At 42.0% G+C, this 20,006-nt stretch overlaps 1 protein-coding gene and 1 long non-coding RNA gene across 2 annotated transcripts in view; one reads left to right on the top strand and one right to left on the bottom strand.

Moving 5' to 3' along the window:
* LOC131829556 (uncharacterized) overlaps positions 1-11,556 on the top strand; it is a 48,456-nt gene extending 36,900 nt beyond the window's left edge. The window contains exon 4 of the long non-coding RNA XR_009352907.1: positions 11,158-11,556. This is a non-coding gene — a long non-coding RNA (uncharacterized LOC131829556). The remainder of the gene's footprint in view (positions 1-11,157) is intronic.
* PAPSS1 (3'-phosphoadenosine 5'-phosphosulfate synthase 1) overlaps positions 1-20,006 on the bottom strand; it is a 101,018-nt gene that overhangs the window by 31,255 nt on the left and 49,757 nt on the right. Inside the window, exons 7-9 of the mRNA XM_059171434.1 lie at positions 17,038-17,149; positions 15,195-15,400; positions 12,152-12,287 (exon numbers count right to left, since the gene is read on the bottom strand). Of these exons, the coding sequence (XP_059027417.1) occupies positions 12,152-12,287; positions 15,195-15,400; positions 17,038-17,149 (454 nt within the window). The remainder of the gene's footprint in view (positions 1-12,151; positions 12,288-15,194; positions 15,401-17,037; positions 17,150-20,006) is intronic.

Raw genomic sequence — 20,006 nt, 5'->3', positions numbered from 1 at the left:
CTCCTCTCTTCCCTTCACTTAATGCTGCCCATTCTTTAAAAACAACCTGCTCGGGGCGCCTGGGTGGCTCAGTGGGTTAAGCCGCTGCCTTCGGCTCAGGTCATGATCTCAGGGTCCTGGGATCGAGTCCCGCATCGGGCTCTCTGCTCAGCAGGGAGCCTGCTTCCTCCTCTCTCTCTCTCTGCCTGCCTCTCTGCCTACTTGTAATCTCTGTCAAATAAATAAATAAATCTTTAAAAAAAAAAAAAAAAAAAAAAACAACCTGCTCACAGGCACCTTGGTGGCTCAGTTGGCTAAGCGGCTGCCTTCAGCTTAGGTCATGATCCCAGGGTTCTGGGATCAAGCCCCAAGTCAGGTTCCCTGCTCATTAAGGAGCCTGCTTCTCCCCGCCCCCAATCTGGTTTTCACTCTCCCTCTCTCTCTTTCACAAAAATACATGAAATAAATAGCCTGCTCACAACAGACCCACTTACTGAGCATCAGTGCATCCTCCTCCTAGGCTAGTGTGAGTCACTGCACGGATGGTGGGTGGGGGACAGGCTCCAGACTCCCACTGCGGAGAGAGGACTCTGGCCCAGCTCAAGCCTGCAAGCCCCAGGGCCCCAGAAGACTGACTGTTTGGAAGACTCCTTACACACAGTGAGATACAGAAAACACATAAACATAGTGAGGATAAGGGGAGCCAGTGTTCTCAACTGCAGGAGATGGAAGGCATAAACACAGATAGGAGAAAGGTTAGAATAGACTATGTGCTACTGGATTAAGACTGAAAGTATCAGTGTGAGCTCAGGGGTTTCAGCCAGAGAGAGGAGATAGGAACAAATATAAACATGTGTGTGCTGTATCTAAGTGCCTGTGTGCCTACACATAATGCACATTTCTCAGCTCACCCACTGAAAGGTCCTATAAGCAACCACTACCCAATGATGATGAGCAACACAAAAGCACCAATTTTACATTCTAAATAACACTGGCAAAATGGCTGGTTCTAGTGCTAGGGCAAGGAACTCACAACATGAGCTGGAACATCTTGTGTGTCATAAAGAAAGGAAGTGCTTGAAAAATGATGTCCCGGGCCTGGGGCATGTCAAAAGGACAGAGCAACCAGTTTGACCCAATGACTAATCCCAACAAGCACAAGTTACACACCAACATAAACAATAATAGTAACAAACTGTAACCTTTTGAGTAAAACAGGAATCTGAGTCCATGAAGAATAAAATAAATCAACAAAGTAATGGAGAGAAGGGGAAACTCCACTTCTGGGTAGAAGTCAACTAATAAACATCGGAAGAATGACAATTAGAAAAATCACCATTTGGCCATATTCGTAATGTGCTAAAAAAAATTGTGGGTAAAAGTTTGATAACAACAGGATATTTATAGTTTCAAAATCTCTCGCCCAAAATACTTTTTAGTTAATAAGCACAAAATAACTTGTTAACTTTGTAACAGAAAATCCTGGCAAATACAATCTTAAACAAGAGACAAAAGTAAAATTTTTTAAAGACATTAACCTTAAAACAAAAGTTCAAGATGAGTCAAAATTGTAAGCCACCAGATACAATGTACTGAAAGCTCACAACTGCTTTCGTAGTATCTCTGACAAAAAACGTATAACCCAAATCAAAACATGAGGAAGCAGCAGATAAATCCACACTAACCGACATTCAACAAAGTAAATGATATGTACTCTTAAAAAATGTCAAGGTCATGAAAGACAAAATAAAGACTAAATGACCCTTCCAAATTGAAGTAGACTATAAAGAGACATGACTGAGTCCTGAACCAGAAAGGAAAGGTGGGGAAGAAAAAAACCTGACTGCTGTTGGTTTTGCTATAATGGACCTTATTAGGACAGTGGCATGATTTGAATGGAGTATAAGGGTTAGACGGTGCTACACCAATGTTATTTTCTGGATGTGGATGAGCATGCTATAAATAGGTAAGAGACCGTTATTTTTAGGAAATGCGTGCGGACTTACTAAGGGGCAATGAGGCATCTGTCATGTCTACAACTTTTAAAGACAGAACGAGAAAGCCAATAACGTATAATGTTAGTAACTATAGATTCTGGATAAATATACAGGAGTTCTTGTTCCTATTCTATATCCTAATTTTTCTGTAAATTTAAAATCATTTCAAAATAAAAAGTTAAAAAACAAAGTGAAAAATTTTGACATGAGACATGAAGCAAATACAATGCAGGATCCTTATTTAGATCCTGATTCAAAAAAACTATTTTATTTATTTATTTTTTCTTTATACAACTTTTATTATACATATATACAACAAAAATTATATATGTGTGTGTGTGTATATATATATATATATATATTTCCATGTTATGTTTGTCACCATATGTCACTAGTTTTTTTTTAATTTATTTTTTATTTTCAGCATAACAGTGTTCATTATTTTTGCACCACACCCAGTGCTCCATGCAATCCATGCCCTCTATAATACCCACCACCTGGTACCCCGACCTCCCACCCTCCGCCCCTTCAAAACCCTCAGATTGTTTTTCAGAGTCCATAGTCTCTCATGGTTCACCTCCCCTTACAATTTCCCCCAACTCCCTTCTCCTCTCTATCTCCCCCTGTCCTCCATGCTATTTGTTATGCTCCACAAATAAGTGAAACCATATGATAATTGACTCTCTCTGCTTGACTTATTTCACTCAGCATAATCTCTTCCAGTCCTGTCCATGTTGCTACAAAAGTTGGGTATTCATCCTTTCTGATGGAAGCATAATACTCCATAGCGTAAATGGACCACATCTTCCTTATCCATTCGTCCGTTGAAGGGCATCTTGGTTCTTTCCACAGTTTGGCGACCGTGGCCATTGCTGCTATAAACACTGGGGTACAGATGGCCCTTCTTTTCACAACATCTGTATCTTTGGGGTAAATATCTAGGAGTGCAACTGCAGGGTCATAGGGAAGTTGTATTTTTAATTTCTTAAGGAATCTCCAAAAAACTATTTTAAAAAGTGACTATAGGGGTGGCTGCGTGGCTCAGTCAGTTAAACGCCTGCCTTCAACTCATGTGATGATCCAAGGGTCCTGGGATCAAGCATCATGTCAGGCTCCCTCCTCAGCACGGAGCCTGCTTCCATATCCTCACCTCCCAGCTCCTGTTCTATTTCTGTCTCTCTCTCTCTCTCAAATAAATAAATAAAATATTTTAAATAAGCAAATTAAATTAAAAAGTGATTACTATGAAGTTATCAGAAATTTGAACATTGAGTGGATATCTGATTACATTAAGTGATTATTATTATTATTAAGCTGCAAAAGTGGTATCATGGCTGTCCTTTTTAAGTCCTTGTCTTTAAGAGATAGGTACTAAAACATGAAATAAAGGGGGTATGAGCTCTGCTTCAGATCACATGCAGGGGTGAGGTAGCAAGGAGGGCAAAGATGCAACAAGATTAGTCAAGAGCTGACTACCTACTGAAGCTGGGCTAGAAGCACACAGGGATTCAGTATACTGTGATACCTACTTACAAGTAGTGTAAAGTTTGAAATTTTCCATAATAACAAGGTCTAAAAGAGAAGATACATGCAGGGTACCAAAAGAATCATTACTTTAGAACAGGGTTAATTATGGATTCATATTGTAAGTACACCAGTTTCTAGACACGAACTGTGGCCTATAAGGACTGAATTTCACTTTGTACATTTTTGAAATAGGGATGATACTAAGGTTATTGTTATGAAGACAAAATAATATAAAGCACCCAGCACAGGGAGATGCATACTGTGGTCCCTTGTACATCTGAATTCCTTAATTCATTCAAGATGAGAGGAGAGAAGGGAGAGGAGGGAGGGAGAGGAGAAAAAACACATCTAAATATTCCTGGCAAGAAACTGAAGCCACTGTTCCACCCGTGGCTCAAGGTCCACTCGGGTACAAACTAACACTCAGCTAATGCCTCCAAGACGAGGGCATGTTAGCACTGTGCTCATTCGCTTTTGTCCTCCTTAATCAGAAACAGGCATCTGTCTCTGTAGAGGGCCCCCCTGGGTGTTACCACTTAGGTATATGATGACTACATGCCTCGACTTCACTCAGGTCAAATCTTATGTTGTAAAATCACCATTCGGCAGGAGTATCTATATGGCAGGATGTGCAAAAGGAAACACGTAAAATAAATGGTCTCAAATACACATATTTCACAGATCCTAATAATTTATCTATGTAGACTTTCTTTCCTAAAAGAATTAATCTAGCTTCACACTGGTCATTTAACAGATAAAGTGAAGATGGATGACTTAGTGAAAGTTCACATTAGCAGCATATAAAGGATCTGACTGCCAAAATTTCTTCCAGGCAGAATTACTTCCTTCATATCAGTCTACTCAGGAACCCAATGACCATTTGATCTGTCTGTCCATTTTTTTTCTTGCCAGTATTGCCAGGTTTTTCCTAACCTTCTACCCAGTCCCTTTTAATTATCAATGAACTGCACAAATGGCTTTAACTGTCTGTTAGATCCAGACTGCATTTTCATCCCTCCCATCTGGTTTCTCCACTAGAGAACTGACGTGGATGAAAGATGTAAGAAGAGCACCTGATCCACTGGAGGCTGACATTCCCAGGGTGCTGTCCCAGCTAACTCAACCCAGTACGCATCACTATTAAATTTTCCTCCATCAATTTTCCATTGAGGATGGAAAAAAAATTATGAGTCACTGTGGACCTGGAGCCTCTAATACTTATAGCCTCACGTCCTCATCCTCTTTCTCTAAAGGACAGTGATTTCCCCACTGTCACACCACTCCTGGTGTCAAATACTTGCCTTTCTACTTACAAGAAGTCCATGATTTCAACTGTGCTTGAAAATGGGAGATGATCTAAAAGATGACTGGAATTTACTACTGACATTTATGATTTCCATCTCTTTTTAGCCCTCTGTAACCGTGTTCCTGGGGAAAGACCAGGAATTCCATCCATAATCTTGACTTCTGGAGGGTCAGGAAGGGACACTACGAAGCTGCTGACGCCACCCATAAAAGCCAACCTTTTCCATAAAGAGCCAGAGTGAATATTTTAGGCTTTGCAGGCCATGGGGGTTTCTGCTACAGCTATGCCAATCCTGAGGTAGGGATCCAAAACAGCACTGGTCCTGGGCCCAGGAGCTTACAATCTGGTCAGAAAGGAGAAGAAAGCATTCACTAATCGAAGAAGAAATGTGTGACAAAAGAAAGACACGTCCTTCAACTCCAACAGGCCATGACTGTGTCTTTGTTTTCGGAAGATAAGTCTGGTGACAGTGTGAAGGATCAAGTGATAGAAGAACGGGGTTGGATCCACTCAGTCAACCAATGTTCCTTTGTGAGTATGAGACCCCTGCCAAAACCAGGAGACGCCATCCTGTCCTCTGACATTGAGCCCCAACCCCACTGTCCTCATAACCTGCTAACCATGACACCAGCCCTTTCTCTACCCTTTAAAGGAAAAGCCATGAAACACTGGGGACATTTGGAAGGGGGTAGGGAATCACCCAAAAACGCACTATCCTAATAGAGCTGTTTTTGGTTGTTTTGCACAACCGCCTAGTTTTCCCCTTATACAGATATTTTTACACACTTGTAATCATAGATGTAGGACATTTTATACTCTGCTTGGCCATTTTCGGGTCGATCACCTGTCTCTGACATCTTGTGGTCCCTCTTGGAGCAATAGGTTCATTTGCTGGGTCCTATGAAGTTCCTCCTGTTCTCATTCTGGAAACTTACCCATTCCCCTGGATTCAATTACTAATCACCTACAGTTGGCCTCTGTTAGCTGCATCTCTAATTCTGACCGTCCACTTCATCAGTTAGAGAGACTTATGACTGAAAGCATTTCAGTATATATTGCCCATTACTATCCCCATTCCTTCGATCCTTCCACCTTCTCTATTACTCAAGCCAAATGCAGGTCTAACTCCTAAAACCTAGTCCTTCAGTATTTCATGTTTAAAGAAAGGGACAGTCCAGTAATGCAGGTTCTGTCCCTTTCCCTCCGCAGCAGCCAACACACTAAAGAAACCAGTACTGTCTGATCTCTTTCCTTCCAGAAAATGGGAGGGGAAGAACAGGAGATGGTTCTCCTGAGCATGCACCGATTTGTGACAGGGGAAGGAAATGGCAACCATGAGTTCTTCCTGGTGGTGGGGAGAGGACGAGCATAGAGTGCCCTGGATTCGTGGAGGACATGGGCTGCCTAAGCCAGCATCACCACCAGCAAACATTACTGTCCCAAGATGCCAAGAACTTGGCTGTGACCCTACTCTGCAGCTTTGTAGCCAAGTGCCCAAAGACAGCGTCAGTTCTCACAGGAGGGCTGTCCCCACATATCTCAGAACTGTGCTCCACTGCCACGCCCACAGTCAGAGCCCTGAGAACATCCCAGCCACTAACCCAGAATTACAACATCTTCCTGCTTCCCTGCTCTCAACTTCTGTAAAACTGTCCTACATACAGCAGTAATTAATAAGTCTTCTCTTCCAGTCCCACCCAAGCTTTATTATCTGCCACTTTATCTACCCCAAAGCTCTAGTAACAGGCATTTCTGATTTTCCCTCAGTCAATGTGGTAGCTGAACAAGGGTACTGACAACAGCTCTAGAGTTGTTAGGGAAGGTTATGTGTTTAATGTTTGTTTTTATGGCAGCTTTTTTTTGAAGAGAGCTGGAAGTAAGAAAGAGCTTGATTTCCCCTCCTTCCTCTAGACTGTCCTAAATTACTGGCTTTCTTTTACTTAAACTGCTTATGAGGGGAGGAAAAAATAAGACAGGTCACTTAAATATTTGCCTTTCTACTTACAATACTAATCAGCATTTTTCATGAACTTAAACTCCTTTTTTTTCCCCAAGATTTTATTTATTAGAGAGCGAGAACATACACACATGCGAGGAGGGGGTAGGGCATAGGGAGAGGGAGAGAGACTCTCAAGCAGACTCCCCACTGAGCATGGAGCCCAATGCAGGGCTCATTGTCACAACCCTGAGATCATGATCTGAGCCAAAATCAAGAGTCAGACACTTAACCAACTGAGCCACCCAAGCATCCCTACAAACTGCACTTTAATGAATGGATGGAGACGTTAGAAGGATATTTTAAGTTGGGAATGATTCATGAGAAGTCTAAGGCAGAAGCAGATAGTCTCTGAAGGCATTAGACTCTTTTTTTTAAAAGATTTTTATTTATTTCCCAGAGAGAGACACAATGAGAGAGGGAACACAAGCAGGAGGAGTCAGAGAGGAGAAGCAGACTTCACACAGAGGCGGGAGCTCAACGTGAGGCTCAATCCCAGGACCCTGGGATCATAACCCGAGCCAAAGGCAGACACTACCAACTGAGCCACCCAGGCGCCCCGCATTAGACTTTCTTGACCATAAGGCAGTGAGCTGGAGATACTGTAATCCAAAGTGTAGGGAGCCTTTATTAGTCTGATCAAGGCACACTCAGATGAGGCTCTCAACATAATTCCACAAAGCGAGTATCTGAAGAACAGTGGTCAAGGTTAAGGGAACCCAGAAGGACTGATGAGACCTCTAGCGACTAGCAGCTCTGCATCCTGTTAGCACTCCTGAGAGCGCTGGAAGAAGACAGTGTTTCTGAAGCTGTGAGGAGAGGCGGTGACTGGAAGCTCGTTGTAGGGGATGGAGGCATGGCCAGATCACAGTGCTGAAGTAGGATGCTATGGGGCAAGAGCTCCCCCCAACTTTCTGTATTCTTTGATTATCTGCTAATGTTTCCCACATGATGGAAGCAGGATACAGCTCCCCTCCATTACTTTCCTTAAACCCCAACACACGGACACAAGACAGAACAGACAGGAAGGGGAAAGAATAAGCAAGGACAGAGCCCAGCTGACAAAAAGCTTTATATTCAACACTTTTTTTACTACAATTTGAAAACATTTCTAAGCTCAAGAATGTAAAACAATTTATTGCTGCGATACCTTGGGGAATAAGAGTAACAGTCTAGGGGTGCCTGGGTAGCTCAGTCAGTTCAGTGTCTGCCTTCGGCTCAGTTCATGAACCCAGAATCTTGGGATCAAGCCCCATGTTGGGCTTCCTACACAGCAGGGAGCCTGCTTCTCCCTCTGCCTGCCATTCCCCTTGTTTGTGCTCTATCAAATAAATAAAATCTTTAAAAAATAAATTTAATTTAATTTAAAAACGTGTTTGTAAGATGAACAAAGCTTTCTCAGATTTCTTTAATACTATGATACTGGTACTAGGCCTGAAAGAAGTTATGTCAACTTTCCCTTGGTAGTCCATCAAGAAAGCAATATTCTGTGTGTAATAAATACTAACTGGCTCTTACTTGGCCTAAGTGAAATCCATTCTTCTTTCTAAGACAGTGGTAAACCACCAGTGATTGAAAGAACCCGCTCTCTGGAACAGTGTCCCCTTGCAATCACTGATGGAGCTATTAAAGACCACTCCACCCTTCCAGCTACAGAACCGGCTCAGCACAGCAAATGCTATCATACCAGTAATGAACACAAGACGACAGCCCATGTCCGATCATCAAAATTCTTCTTCAAAGATGAGAGGAGGAGAAATAGGAAGAGGTAGGAAAAGAAACCCTGGGTAAAAGAGAAAATAAAGATTCTGTTTTCTCTCCTCGCACTATGTACGAGACACAAACACGCCAGGAAAGGACTTGTTAATGGCCCTCCTAAAAGAGAGAACAAGAACTACAAAGGAAACTCCTGGGTCTGTTGCGTATTTGCCTTAGTCTAAAATGGAAAAGTAAACAAAATAATACTCTACAATCTTTGTTGTCTGATGTAAGGATAACTGGCTCTCAGCTACTTTAAACAAAGTTGCAATCACTCATTATGCAACAAATTCTCTAAATGAGAATTTGAGAGAGAGAGAGAAAAACAGATGAAATATTAAAGATTCCAATTATGAATAACTCCTTGATAAGACCCCTCACCAGTGCTAACAATTAATTTATGAACATGAATTAGTTAGGAATTCAAATTTTGGCAAAAAATTAAAGTAAATGAGGTGGTCTCAGCACATCTTCCATTAAACATGTTCTTGTTCACCAGAAAAAAAAAGAAAAAAAGGAAAAAGCCTGTATGTACTAAACTATCAGATAATTCTGGTTGCAAATGAAATAAGATCCAGCTAGAAGTGTCTTAAACAGTTCAAACATACATTAAGTATTTGAGTAAGAAATCTGGAATCAGAGGACTCTACGACTGGGTCAGAAACTCAGCCAGTTTAAGATTCTCATGGATTCTCACAGATACGAAATAGTTACCCAAGCTCCAAACGCTGTACCCTTTCCCGGCAGCATCTGAAGCAGGAAGAAGAGGGTTAAGAAAAGACTACTTTTTGTCCTAAGCCACTTTCTTGTCAAAAAGAAAACCCCTGGGGCACCTGGGTGGCTCAGTGGTTAAGCATCTGCCTTCGGTGGCTCAGGTCATGATCCCAGGGTGCTGGGATCCAGCCCTGCATCAGGCTCCCGGCTCAGCGGGAAGCCTGCTTCTCCCTCTGCCCTTCCCCACGACTCACACGCATGCATATGCTCTCATAAAATCTTAAAAAGAAAAGAAAGAAAACCCTTTTCTGGAAACCCTTCTCTCTTACATCTCAATGGCCAGAACAAACTTATACAAGGACCCTTAAATCACTGACAAAAGAATGAGGTACTCTCACTGACTTAGAACAATCATGATATATTCCCCTGTGACTGGGCCCAAAACATGCTAGCAAAAAAGAAGAAAACACTATAGTGTAGGCGGGCACCAAGTGTATCATTCAGAGAAACTCCTGCATAGTAGCTTCAAGTTCAGAGATAGTGAAGTTAAAGAGGCCCCAGGGCCAGGGGTGGGAGGTGTAGAGGAGTGGGGTATGGGTCCCGGGCTCAGAGGACATACAGGGCCCAAGCAGAAACTGAATGAATGAGGCGGGCTGGGAGGAAACTGCACAGCTCTGGACAGTGTGTGGTCTCCAGTTCCCAATCTATTTTAAGCTCTTATTTCAAATACCAGCAAAGTACAGTAGAGTTAAAGAATAAATCGGACACCTGGGTGGCTCAGTGGGTTAAGCCTCTGCCTTCGGCTCAGGTCATGATCTCAGGCTCCTGGGATCGAGTCCCTCATCGGGCTCTCCGCTTGGTGGGGAGCCTGCTTCCCTCTCTCTCTCTCTCTCTCTGCCTGCCTCTCCATCTGCTTGTGATTTCTCTCTGTCAAACAAATAAATAAAATCTTTAAAAAAAAAAAAAGAATAAATAGATATTCTTTCTTTTTTTTTTTTTTTAAATATTTTATTTATTTATTTGACAGAGAGAGAGATCACAAATAGGCAGAGAGACAGACAGAGAGAGAGATGAGGAGAAGCAGGCTCCCTGCTGAGCAGAGAGCCCGATGCGGGTCTCGTCCCAGGCCCCTGGGATCATGACCTGAGCCGAAGGCAGAGGCTTAACCCACTGAGCCACCCAGGCGCCCCTAGATATTCTTTCTTTAACCTTTACGCAAATAGAGGTGAGACGCCCTTCAGACTCAGAAATTATGACACATTGACCTCTTACTATGGGTCGGAGATCATAGTGCCTTACACAACTGATCTCATTTAACTTTTTTGCCTTTTTTTGTGGGAGAAGCAGAGAGAGAGGAGAGAGAGAATCCTAAGCAGGCTCCGCGCTCAGCACAGAGCCCTACGTGGGGCTCAATCTCACAAGCCTGAGATCGGGACCTGAGCCAAAATCAAGAGTCAGATGCTTAGCCGACTGAAGCACCCAGGTGCCCCACATTTTGCTTTTTAAAATAAAATGTTATGAATTAAGTATTATTACCACCCTTATTTCTACAACTGAAGGAAGCGAGACTTGGAGAAAAAAGTAATTTCTCCACAACCACATGACTTCTTGGTATTAAAGCAGGGGACAGTGTGTGCCCCAGACTCTGGAGTCCACAGAAGCTAGACACAACTACTGAAATGAGTGCTCTTGCCCAGCTTCCATAGTCACTCGGAAGGGGGCTTCTGAGTTATGACTGAGTTAGCTAGCTCCTTAAAAAGCCACCACATTAACTTTTCTCAGCCCTGAATACTCCCTTTCTACACAGAAAGTGTTTTTAAAAAGCTACACCAAGGCTTAGGGCTTAACTACTTCTATAACGAATCTTTCAAATTCTTCAGATCCCAAGCTCTATGGTGAATGCCAGTCCCTGACATGGAAGCTTGGATTTGAGTATGTGGCTGTACCAGTATGAACACGTTACTCAATTACCTCTGTGTGAAGACCTGCGGATTGCAAGCTGTCAGGTATAAAAATCCCTGTCCTGCAGTATAAAGAACAGCATCTACGAACTCTACTCATACTACTCCATTTCATGTTAATCCAGAAATAGGAAACTACTACTAAACCACTCTTTGACAACCTTCCCTGTTATCTGTTTACTGTCCTTGTCTTCTATACCATAGGCTCCTGTTGTTGTCTGATGTAAGGATAACTGGCTCTCAGCTACTTTATTTATGGATCCCCAGCACCTGGCACCCTGGTATAAAGATGTACACCAAACATTTGTTGAATAAATAGCCAACATGATATTGTTGTTCTATTATTTTCTGCAGTGGTATGTTAGACTCATAAGATATTCGGAAATAGAGCACCTGGGTGGTGCCCAGGTCATGATCCCAGGGTCCTGAGATCAAGGCCCACAACTCTGTTCAGCAGGAAGCCTGCTTCTCCCTCTCCCACAACCCCTGCTTGTGTTCCCTCTTTCTTTGTCTCTCTCTGTCAAATAAATAAATCAATCTTTAAAAAAAAAAAAGATATTCGGAAATATAAAGCACACTGATATAAGTGAATTACTCAAATAATTTCCATAGTTCTACTCAGCTTTAGCATGTGAGTTTTATAATACACAAATAAAAGGTCAATTTATTATTGGCAACGATCTCCCACACAGTATACAAAGTGTTCGATCAAACTGTACCCACAAACTGTACCCACATAACCAAACTACCCAGGTGGGTTTAGATCAACTACCACTTCAACATACTCCATCCTGCAATTATCTTTACTCGATGTGCTTTTATACTTTAGTAAGCAATGGAAAAATTCTAGAACTTTCCCATCAAGCAGAGACTCCAAATAGTCCTGTGTTAGATAATGAGATCCATGTCTTACCAGCATTCATATCTTTAAACTTCTGCTTTAGCTCAGTAGGAGTGAAACGATACTGATCAAGACCATCATTCCAGTAAATTCGGTCCAAGACTTGAAGATCTCCTCCAATCAGCCAATCTCCTTGTTCCATAACCATCTAATGGAAGAAAGAAAATGTTTAAACAGAAACCAAGATCAAAATAAGTAAGAACATTTCTCACAGGAGCTACATGTAGCTCTAAGCTAACCTCATCTTAAGGCCAACGGTAAATCTGTTTGGCTTATCAACTGAATTGGGATTAGAGATGTTTTAAAATTAGAATGTATTTTATAAGCCCTCAGAGGGTTCTGGGACACAATGAGTAATTATAACTTGTTAGGTAAAAACATTCTCTTCACTGTTGTTGTATGCTGATGAACAGAAACATTTGTAACCCTGGGTCACCCCAGCCTCTGTGTTCTCCAATCCTAAACTTTTGAGCAATTCAAGTGATGATGGAGCTGGACACAAATTCATACCTTCCCATCTCCACACCACCTCAAATTTCTCACAGCTTTACTCCTGCTCTTTCCCTGAGAGGAGGGATGTAACCTCTGGACCTGTCCATTTCCACAGCACAACTCCAGCTCACCCTTCCTCCCTCACCCCCCTGCCCACCCTCGCTTCAGCGTCTGTGCCAATAACGCACCTAGATTGCTACGGTCCCTTCCAACCTGGTCTTGCTTGCCAAAAAGTCCTTCCCCACCCATCAAACCATTCAATCAGCAAGTATTTATCTAGTAACTGGCCGTGGCAGGGTTTGCACTAGGCACTGGGGAATATAGCAGCAAACAGGACAGAAAAAGGCCTCACTCTAACAGAGCTTGCATTCTAGTGGGACAGACTGAGCAGAAAGCAGGCAAGTGTTGGCTAGTGAAAACTGTTAAGAGAGAACAACCAGGGCAATGGAGCAGAGCTCCTGGGGATTAGACTCAATGACATTTCAGCGAAGAGTCAGTGAAGGTCTCTCTTGAGGAGGGTGGCAATGAACCCAAGGTGACTAAAAGGAACCAGCCATGGAGTTCAAGTATTTCAGGAAGAGCTGATCTCCTCCAGCTGCTCTGAGGAGATCAGACTATGACGGACATGAGGAAGCAGACTGCAGGCAGGGCACAACTCTAGGCTGGAGACCTGGAGAACGTGGCCAGTACCAGAGCAAGGGGGATGGGTTGGAAACATCCTGCACAAGACCATCAGGCAAGCTTCTTAAAGCACCTCTTTGCTTGGGCCTCACTCATGCTCCAAGGCTGCCTGTGACCTCTCCACTCCTAGCAAGGCACAAACGGACACCACTGTCACTGTGGGCAACTTGAACCCAGCCTAAGACTCTCCAGGATTCTACTTGCAAGGATCACTATAAGGACAGTGTAAATGACCGAAATGTGGTGTGAAAAGCACGAAGCAGAAATACATGTAAACCACTCATGACCCAACAAGATCTTAACATCTCAGGGTAGAACGCTATCTTCCCTCTGTCTTCCCAAGGTCCTCTCTCCTGCTCGACAACCAGTCATCGCTCCAATGCATGGAGTCTGCTCCTCCTGCTTCCTAAAACTGGAATTCTGTTTTTCACAGTTCCTCCTATCACAACCTTGCTGGATCCTCAAGGTTGCATACAAGTACTAAGTATCCCAAGAAGTTTATGGATTACTCTAAATAAAAGTGGAGGGGCACCTGGGTGGCTCAGTGGGTTAAAACCTCTGCCTTCAGCTCAGGTCATGATCCCGGAGTCCTGGGATGGAGCCCCGCACTGGGCTCTCTGCTCAGCGGGAAATCTGCTTCCCTTCCTCTCTCTCTGCCTGCCTCTCTGCCTACCTGTGATCTCTGTCTGTCAAATAAATAAAAATCTTTAAGTAAAAGTGGAAAAAACACCAATAATTGCTCTCTGCTACAGATTATGGAAGAGGGCTTTGAAGCCCAAAGTCCTGAATTCAAACCAAACCCTCATCCTACCTGTTAGCTGTATAATTCTGGTCATGATATTTATCCCCTGTAAGTCTTAATTTCTCTATATGTAGGATAGAAATGCCACCCATCCTTATAGGTTTGCTTTGCGGTTCAAAGAATTTACATAAGTAAGCACGTTTTGTAAACTACTATTTATTATTAATAAATGTAGAATTTTAATACCAAAGGAATGTCTGATACCATCACTAATTCAAACTCCTTATTTTCTAAAACAATATCTCCCTATCTTAAAAAGTTTATCACTTTTTATTCCTCATGAGACAAGATTTAACACATTGACATGACCTAAACAGATGTCTTAAAAATTGTCTAGACAACCTACTAAAATTTCACTTAATTTCTTTTAAAGCTCAGAGTATACTTTAAAACAAATGACAGAAATTTTACTTCAGTGATGACATTTCACATACAACACATAAAATACATGAGGCCCTTTGGAAAGACTAACTGGATTTCACTGCTTTCATACCAGACACAAAGCGTTCAATTAAAACCCCAATCACCCTGCCGTAGGCTCCCACAGCACCTGCCCTCGCAGCCTTCCTATAGAACATGATGTCTGCTCCCCACCAGACAGTAAGCTCCAACCATACAGAGACTGTGTCCACTGTTACATCAGCCCTATATTCCCAGAACCAGTACCTAACTCAGGACCTAATGTATAGAAGATGTTTAAAAAAGATTAACTAGAGGTGCCTGGGTGGCTCAGTCAGCTAAGCATCCAACTCTTGATTTCAGCTCAGGTCATGATCTCAGGGTTGTGAGAACGAGCCCCACATTGGGCTCTGCACTGGGCATGAAGCCTGCTTGGGATTTTTTCCCTCTCCCTCAGTCATCCCCTTTTTACCTCATAAGAAAAAAAAAAAAGATTTACTGAACAAATATTATCCAGACCAAAATGACAAGATCATGTGTTCATCACACTAATCTGAGATCCAGTGTCCATTCTGCAAAATATCAACAATCCCAAAGGAATTGTGGATATACAGGTAATGCCCACACTTCAACATACACAGTATCGGCCCATGGAGATAAAATGCAAGGTTTGTTAAGGACCTTGATGTAAGGGTGGTTCTTGCATGTTGTTCCCCACTGTCTGGCACAGCGTTCTTCCTTCCTGTGCTCGAAAAACTCCGGGTTGCGAAGAATGGCCACACGGCGGCCCTCGTACATCAGAGCAAATGCTGTACAGCCGTCCAGCCTCTCTTTATCTTCGTGAGTAGCCGGTAGAACTATAGGCACTGACAAGTTAATGACACCCCCTACAGGGCACAAAAGAACAGAAAGCACACAGTTTGCATTACTCAACAGGACTCACAGCCACCTTTCACTCCAAAGGACACTCTTCAAATAATACAAGATTTATGGGTCCAGTACCCGCCAGAGAAAATCAGGAGAGAACAAACAACCACAGAGGTTAAAAAATAAAAAATAAAAAAACAGCAAACATTAAGAGCAGCAACACTGTGTAGCAACATACTTCTCACAACAATTCATGAAACTGTCTTTGGGAAGAAAAAAATGGTCACAAAACCACATTAGTAAAAGAAACTCTTTAACAAGGAAGAATCAGCTGATTACACCTAATGTCACCCAAAATATACTGAGTACCTCCAATATATCAAAGACAAAGAACAATGTTTCCAGGCCTTTCCAGGAACATGGAAACCTTTCCAGTAAATATATTGTGAGTGGCAAGTGTACTTGAGTATACTTGGGTTTCCTTGAGACAGGAAGACAAAAACACCCAAAAGGTATTTTTATTTCTTGGTTTTTAATCAGAATTGAACCAATGTCAGCAATTACTGGCCAAGAAACAGAGGAAGTAATCAATTTGAACCAAAATGTATGATCAGTGAGACAAAAGCACATTCTCAGTTTCCAACCTTCCAAGCTCTAAATGTTTTTTCTAATCATTGTCCCCAGGTTAGAAGGAAAAAAAAAAAATGCACTCTCAAATTCATATGTGGATCTTATTTACATACCTAGTAAAAGCATATTCTTTTGGAAATCATGGCATGCCCTCTTTAGACAAAAGATGTAAATAAAATTAATGATAACTGGTTGGCTGCTTTAAAGTTACCAAGAGGTACAGTTTAAAAGGGAAAATTAACAGGTAGATTTGTACCAAACCCAGACTAAATGACTACTAAGAAGTCAGTCCACAAAGACTTTACCATTGGTTCTAAAGAAGAAAAACCAAAAAGGAGTATTTAACACTTTTATATGATAAAATTTAAGAAAAATGACTAGGAGTTATAACTTCTATTATCAATTTCACTCCTTAGTTAAAAGAAATCATAACAAAGAAGAACATGGTAGCAATTTAGTAGGGCTCTGTGACATTTAAAAATATTTTCTTTAATGTAATTAATTAATTTTACCAACGGTATACAAAGGTTCAGGCAGCTGAACTATCATTACAATATACTAACCATCAATTTCCTTGGTACCTTTTCCTTTTTCAGTGTTTTAAAAGAAGAATGATCCCTTTAACCATCTGTTTCAGGACTCCTTAACTTGGACTCCCTGATCCCTTATTAGAACACTCAAGCATGGATTTCAGTAGAGCAAAATTCAGTACAGATGTACACTTTTCAGAGACAAATTTATCAAGGTGCTCCAGTGGATACAGCACAGGGAAACTATATTCACTTTCTAAATACACTCTCAGCCCCAATCCCCAGGTTTTCCTTCTCTCTGCAATAAATGACATGCAGGAAAACAAAATGGGGAAAGAAAAGACTTCATAGTTTGCTCAGGGAATTCAGTACTGATGTAACTTAGTCTTAAAATGCTACCTCCATTAAAGACATCACCACTGTTTTTTTATCAATGGTGATGAATCTGTGTCATTTCTCTTCCAGGCTCGATGTACTAGAGAAGTAAATGGTCTTACCGTCCAGAAGACAATCAAAGTGAAGGCACTGCAAATACTCCCTCTCTCTCATAAAGCCGTTCAGTGGGGTCGCCCACCCTTCTGCCAAAACTTGCACCCACTGCATATCCACCTAGCAAACGAGACAGGAAAGGAAAGTTTTCTACTTCATACACTTAGGAACAAAAGCAGCAATAACCTTTAGAAGTTTAATTTTGAAAGCAATGGGAACAAATACCTCAAGAATGATTATAGATTATACAAATCTAATAAAGATTAAGGGCACTAGGAAAATGTGCATTTCTCCTAATAAATGTAAATAACATTAGGCTTCAAAGCATTTTTAATAAGGATAGCATCTCCTCCACTAGTAGTTCTCAAGCTTTAATGTGTTATAAGAAACCCCGGGAAGGCCTTTATTAAAATAAAGATTGTTCCACCTCCAGAGATTCTATTTCAATCATTTTGCTGTGGGGCACAAGAATTTGTATTTTTAATAGGTTCCCAGAAAATCCTAACAGTGATGGTCTGGAAATTAGACTTTGATAACTACTGCCTCAAACTAAAGCAAACCTTACATAAAAATATTTATCAATGGGGCGCCTGGGTGGCTCTGTGGGTTAAGCCTCTGTCTCTGGCTCAGGTCACAATCTCAGGGTCCTGGGATCGAGCCCCAGGACCTTAGCAGGGACCTTAGCAGGGAGCCTGCTTCCCCTCTCTCTCTCTGCCTGCCTCTCTGCCTACTTGTGATCTGTCAAATAAATAAAATCTTTAAAAAATATATTTATGAGAACAAGTGCCTCAACAATGTCAGAGCACCCCTCATTTTACAAAGACTGTACGACTTCTTCATCTTCAAGACTTGTAGCATCTCCTACCAGAAGGAGTTGGTGGACTATGTATCATTAAGGCAAGTTGGACGTGCTCATTTAACTGCGTGTGTGCACACGTACCGTGCATATGTTTCTCAAACGAGAAAAGATAAAGCAACTGCCAAGGGGTGTGAGTAAAATGTAGCTTACTATTTATTCCCTAAGTATGCTGGCTGATGTGTTTCACTTCACATTCAAATAACAGGTATTCCCCCTCCTTCCATTCACAGGAACAATCATCTGCATAGACCAAATTGTGTCACCTGCTTTCAGGCTTTCCTCTCATCAATTATTCCTAATTCTCAGACCTGGCCATTATCTGTTCCCACCAAAATCCAATTCTAGATGGTATATGTTAGGAACTGAATGTCTGTGCCTCCCTCGAATTCCTATATTGAAGGCCTAATCCTCAGTGTGACTCTATTTGGACAGGACACGGTTAAATGAAGTCATTAAGGGTGGGGCCCTACTCCAACAGATCTGGTGCCCTCACAGGGAGAGGAAAGACACCACCAGAGCTCCTTCTCTCCTCTTTATGATGACACAGAGAGTGAGGGCTGTCAGTGAGCCAGAAAGACAGTCTCACCAGCAACGGCATCAGCCAGCACCTTGATCTTAGACTTTCCAACCCCCAGAACAGTTAGCAGAGTCATTTTTTTTTGCTTAAGCCTTCTGGTCTACTGTATTTGTTATGGCAGCCCACGCTAATACACTACTGACTTAAGATGAATTCTTTTAATTAATTATTTTTCATCCTGCCATGCAAAGAACAAACCACAATATTAAAAAAGCTACTGTGTTTCTGGGTTGTAGAGTCTGACTGACCTGGATTCATATTCATTCATTCTCATATTCTCTCTCTAGCCCTGTGTGTGGGGGTTCATTCGATGCTAAGTATGTCGGTGACAACATCTGTTCCCTTGCAACAGTCACTTTTCTGAGGGGCTCTGGTCTCCCAACTCTCCCCCTCTGCTCCCCCAGCATGTCTTAGCTTCTGATCAGACCCAACCACACAAAGTGCATCAAGTAATCTACTTCTAACCACGGATTTGAATAACTACTTAAAGAGGCTTTCTCTAAGCCCAGAAGTTTGTTAGTGGGTGTTTTTTCTGTTTGTTTGTTTGTTTGTTTTCTTTTCCTCCCTAATTTAAGACTTAGTGCTTCCCTGAGTGTTCTGGATTTTTACGAACTAAAAGAAAGGCTAGGAAAGTCAACTTCTGATCCAGGTTCTCAGTCCTTAATCTCCCCATTTATTATTATTTTTTTTTAATTTGGCAGATAGAGGTCACAAGTAGGTAGAGAAGCAAGCAGAGAGAGAGGGGGAAGCAGGCTCCCTGCTGAGCAGAGAGCCTGATGCGGGGCTCGATCCCAGGACCCCAGGATCATGACCTGAGCCAAAGACAAAGGCTTTAACCCACTGAGCCACCCAGGCGCCCCTAATCTCCCCATTTTTAAAGTACATCTAAATGAAAAAGTTTAAAATGCTCTAATATTTCAAAATGATAAATTACAGTTTCCATTGTCATCATACCCAGTTTAGCTGAGTAGTTTTTTTAGTGGGGGTAAGGAGTTGGGGAGGGGGACACTCAAATGTTATTAGAGGTGACATATACAGAATTACTCTTAACAAAATAAGAAAGAAATTCAGGGTTTTGGCAGAATATTATGAAACCTGTTTGGAGGGGGAAAAAATGTTCATTTTAATTATTGTACTTATAGTATTCTGAAGCATTAAGAACCCATTCTTTCTGGTAAGCTGAAAACTTTTATTATTAAAGATTTTATTTATTAATTTGACAGAGATCACAAGTAGGCAGAGAGGCAGGCAGACAGAGAGGAAGAAGCAAGCTCCCCGCTGAGCAGAGAGCCCAATGCAGGGCTCGATCCCAGGACCCTGAGATCATGATCTGAGCCAAAGGCAGAGGCTTAACCCACTGAGCCACCCAAGTGTCCCTAAGCCGAAAACTTTTATACAATCTTTGGTCTGCTGTTTCAAAATAGGTAAATATTAGGGTACCTGGGTGGCTCAGTCAGATAAGCCTCCTACTCTTGATTTTGGCTCTGGTCATGATCTCAGAGTCATGAATTGGAGCCCAGCATCAGGCTATGTGCTGGACA

Source organism: Mustela lutreola, chromosome 1 (genome assembly GCF_030435805.1).
Source record: "Mustela lutreola isolate mMusLut2 chromosome 1, mMusLut2.pri, whole genome shotgun sequence".
NCBI lineage: Eukaryota > Metazoa > Chordata > Mammalia > Carnivora > Mustelidae > Mustela > Mustela lutreola.
Note: the sequence above shows the minus strand (reverse complement) of the source record. Positions and strands in the feature narration are given on the sequence as shown.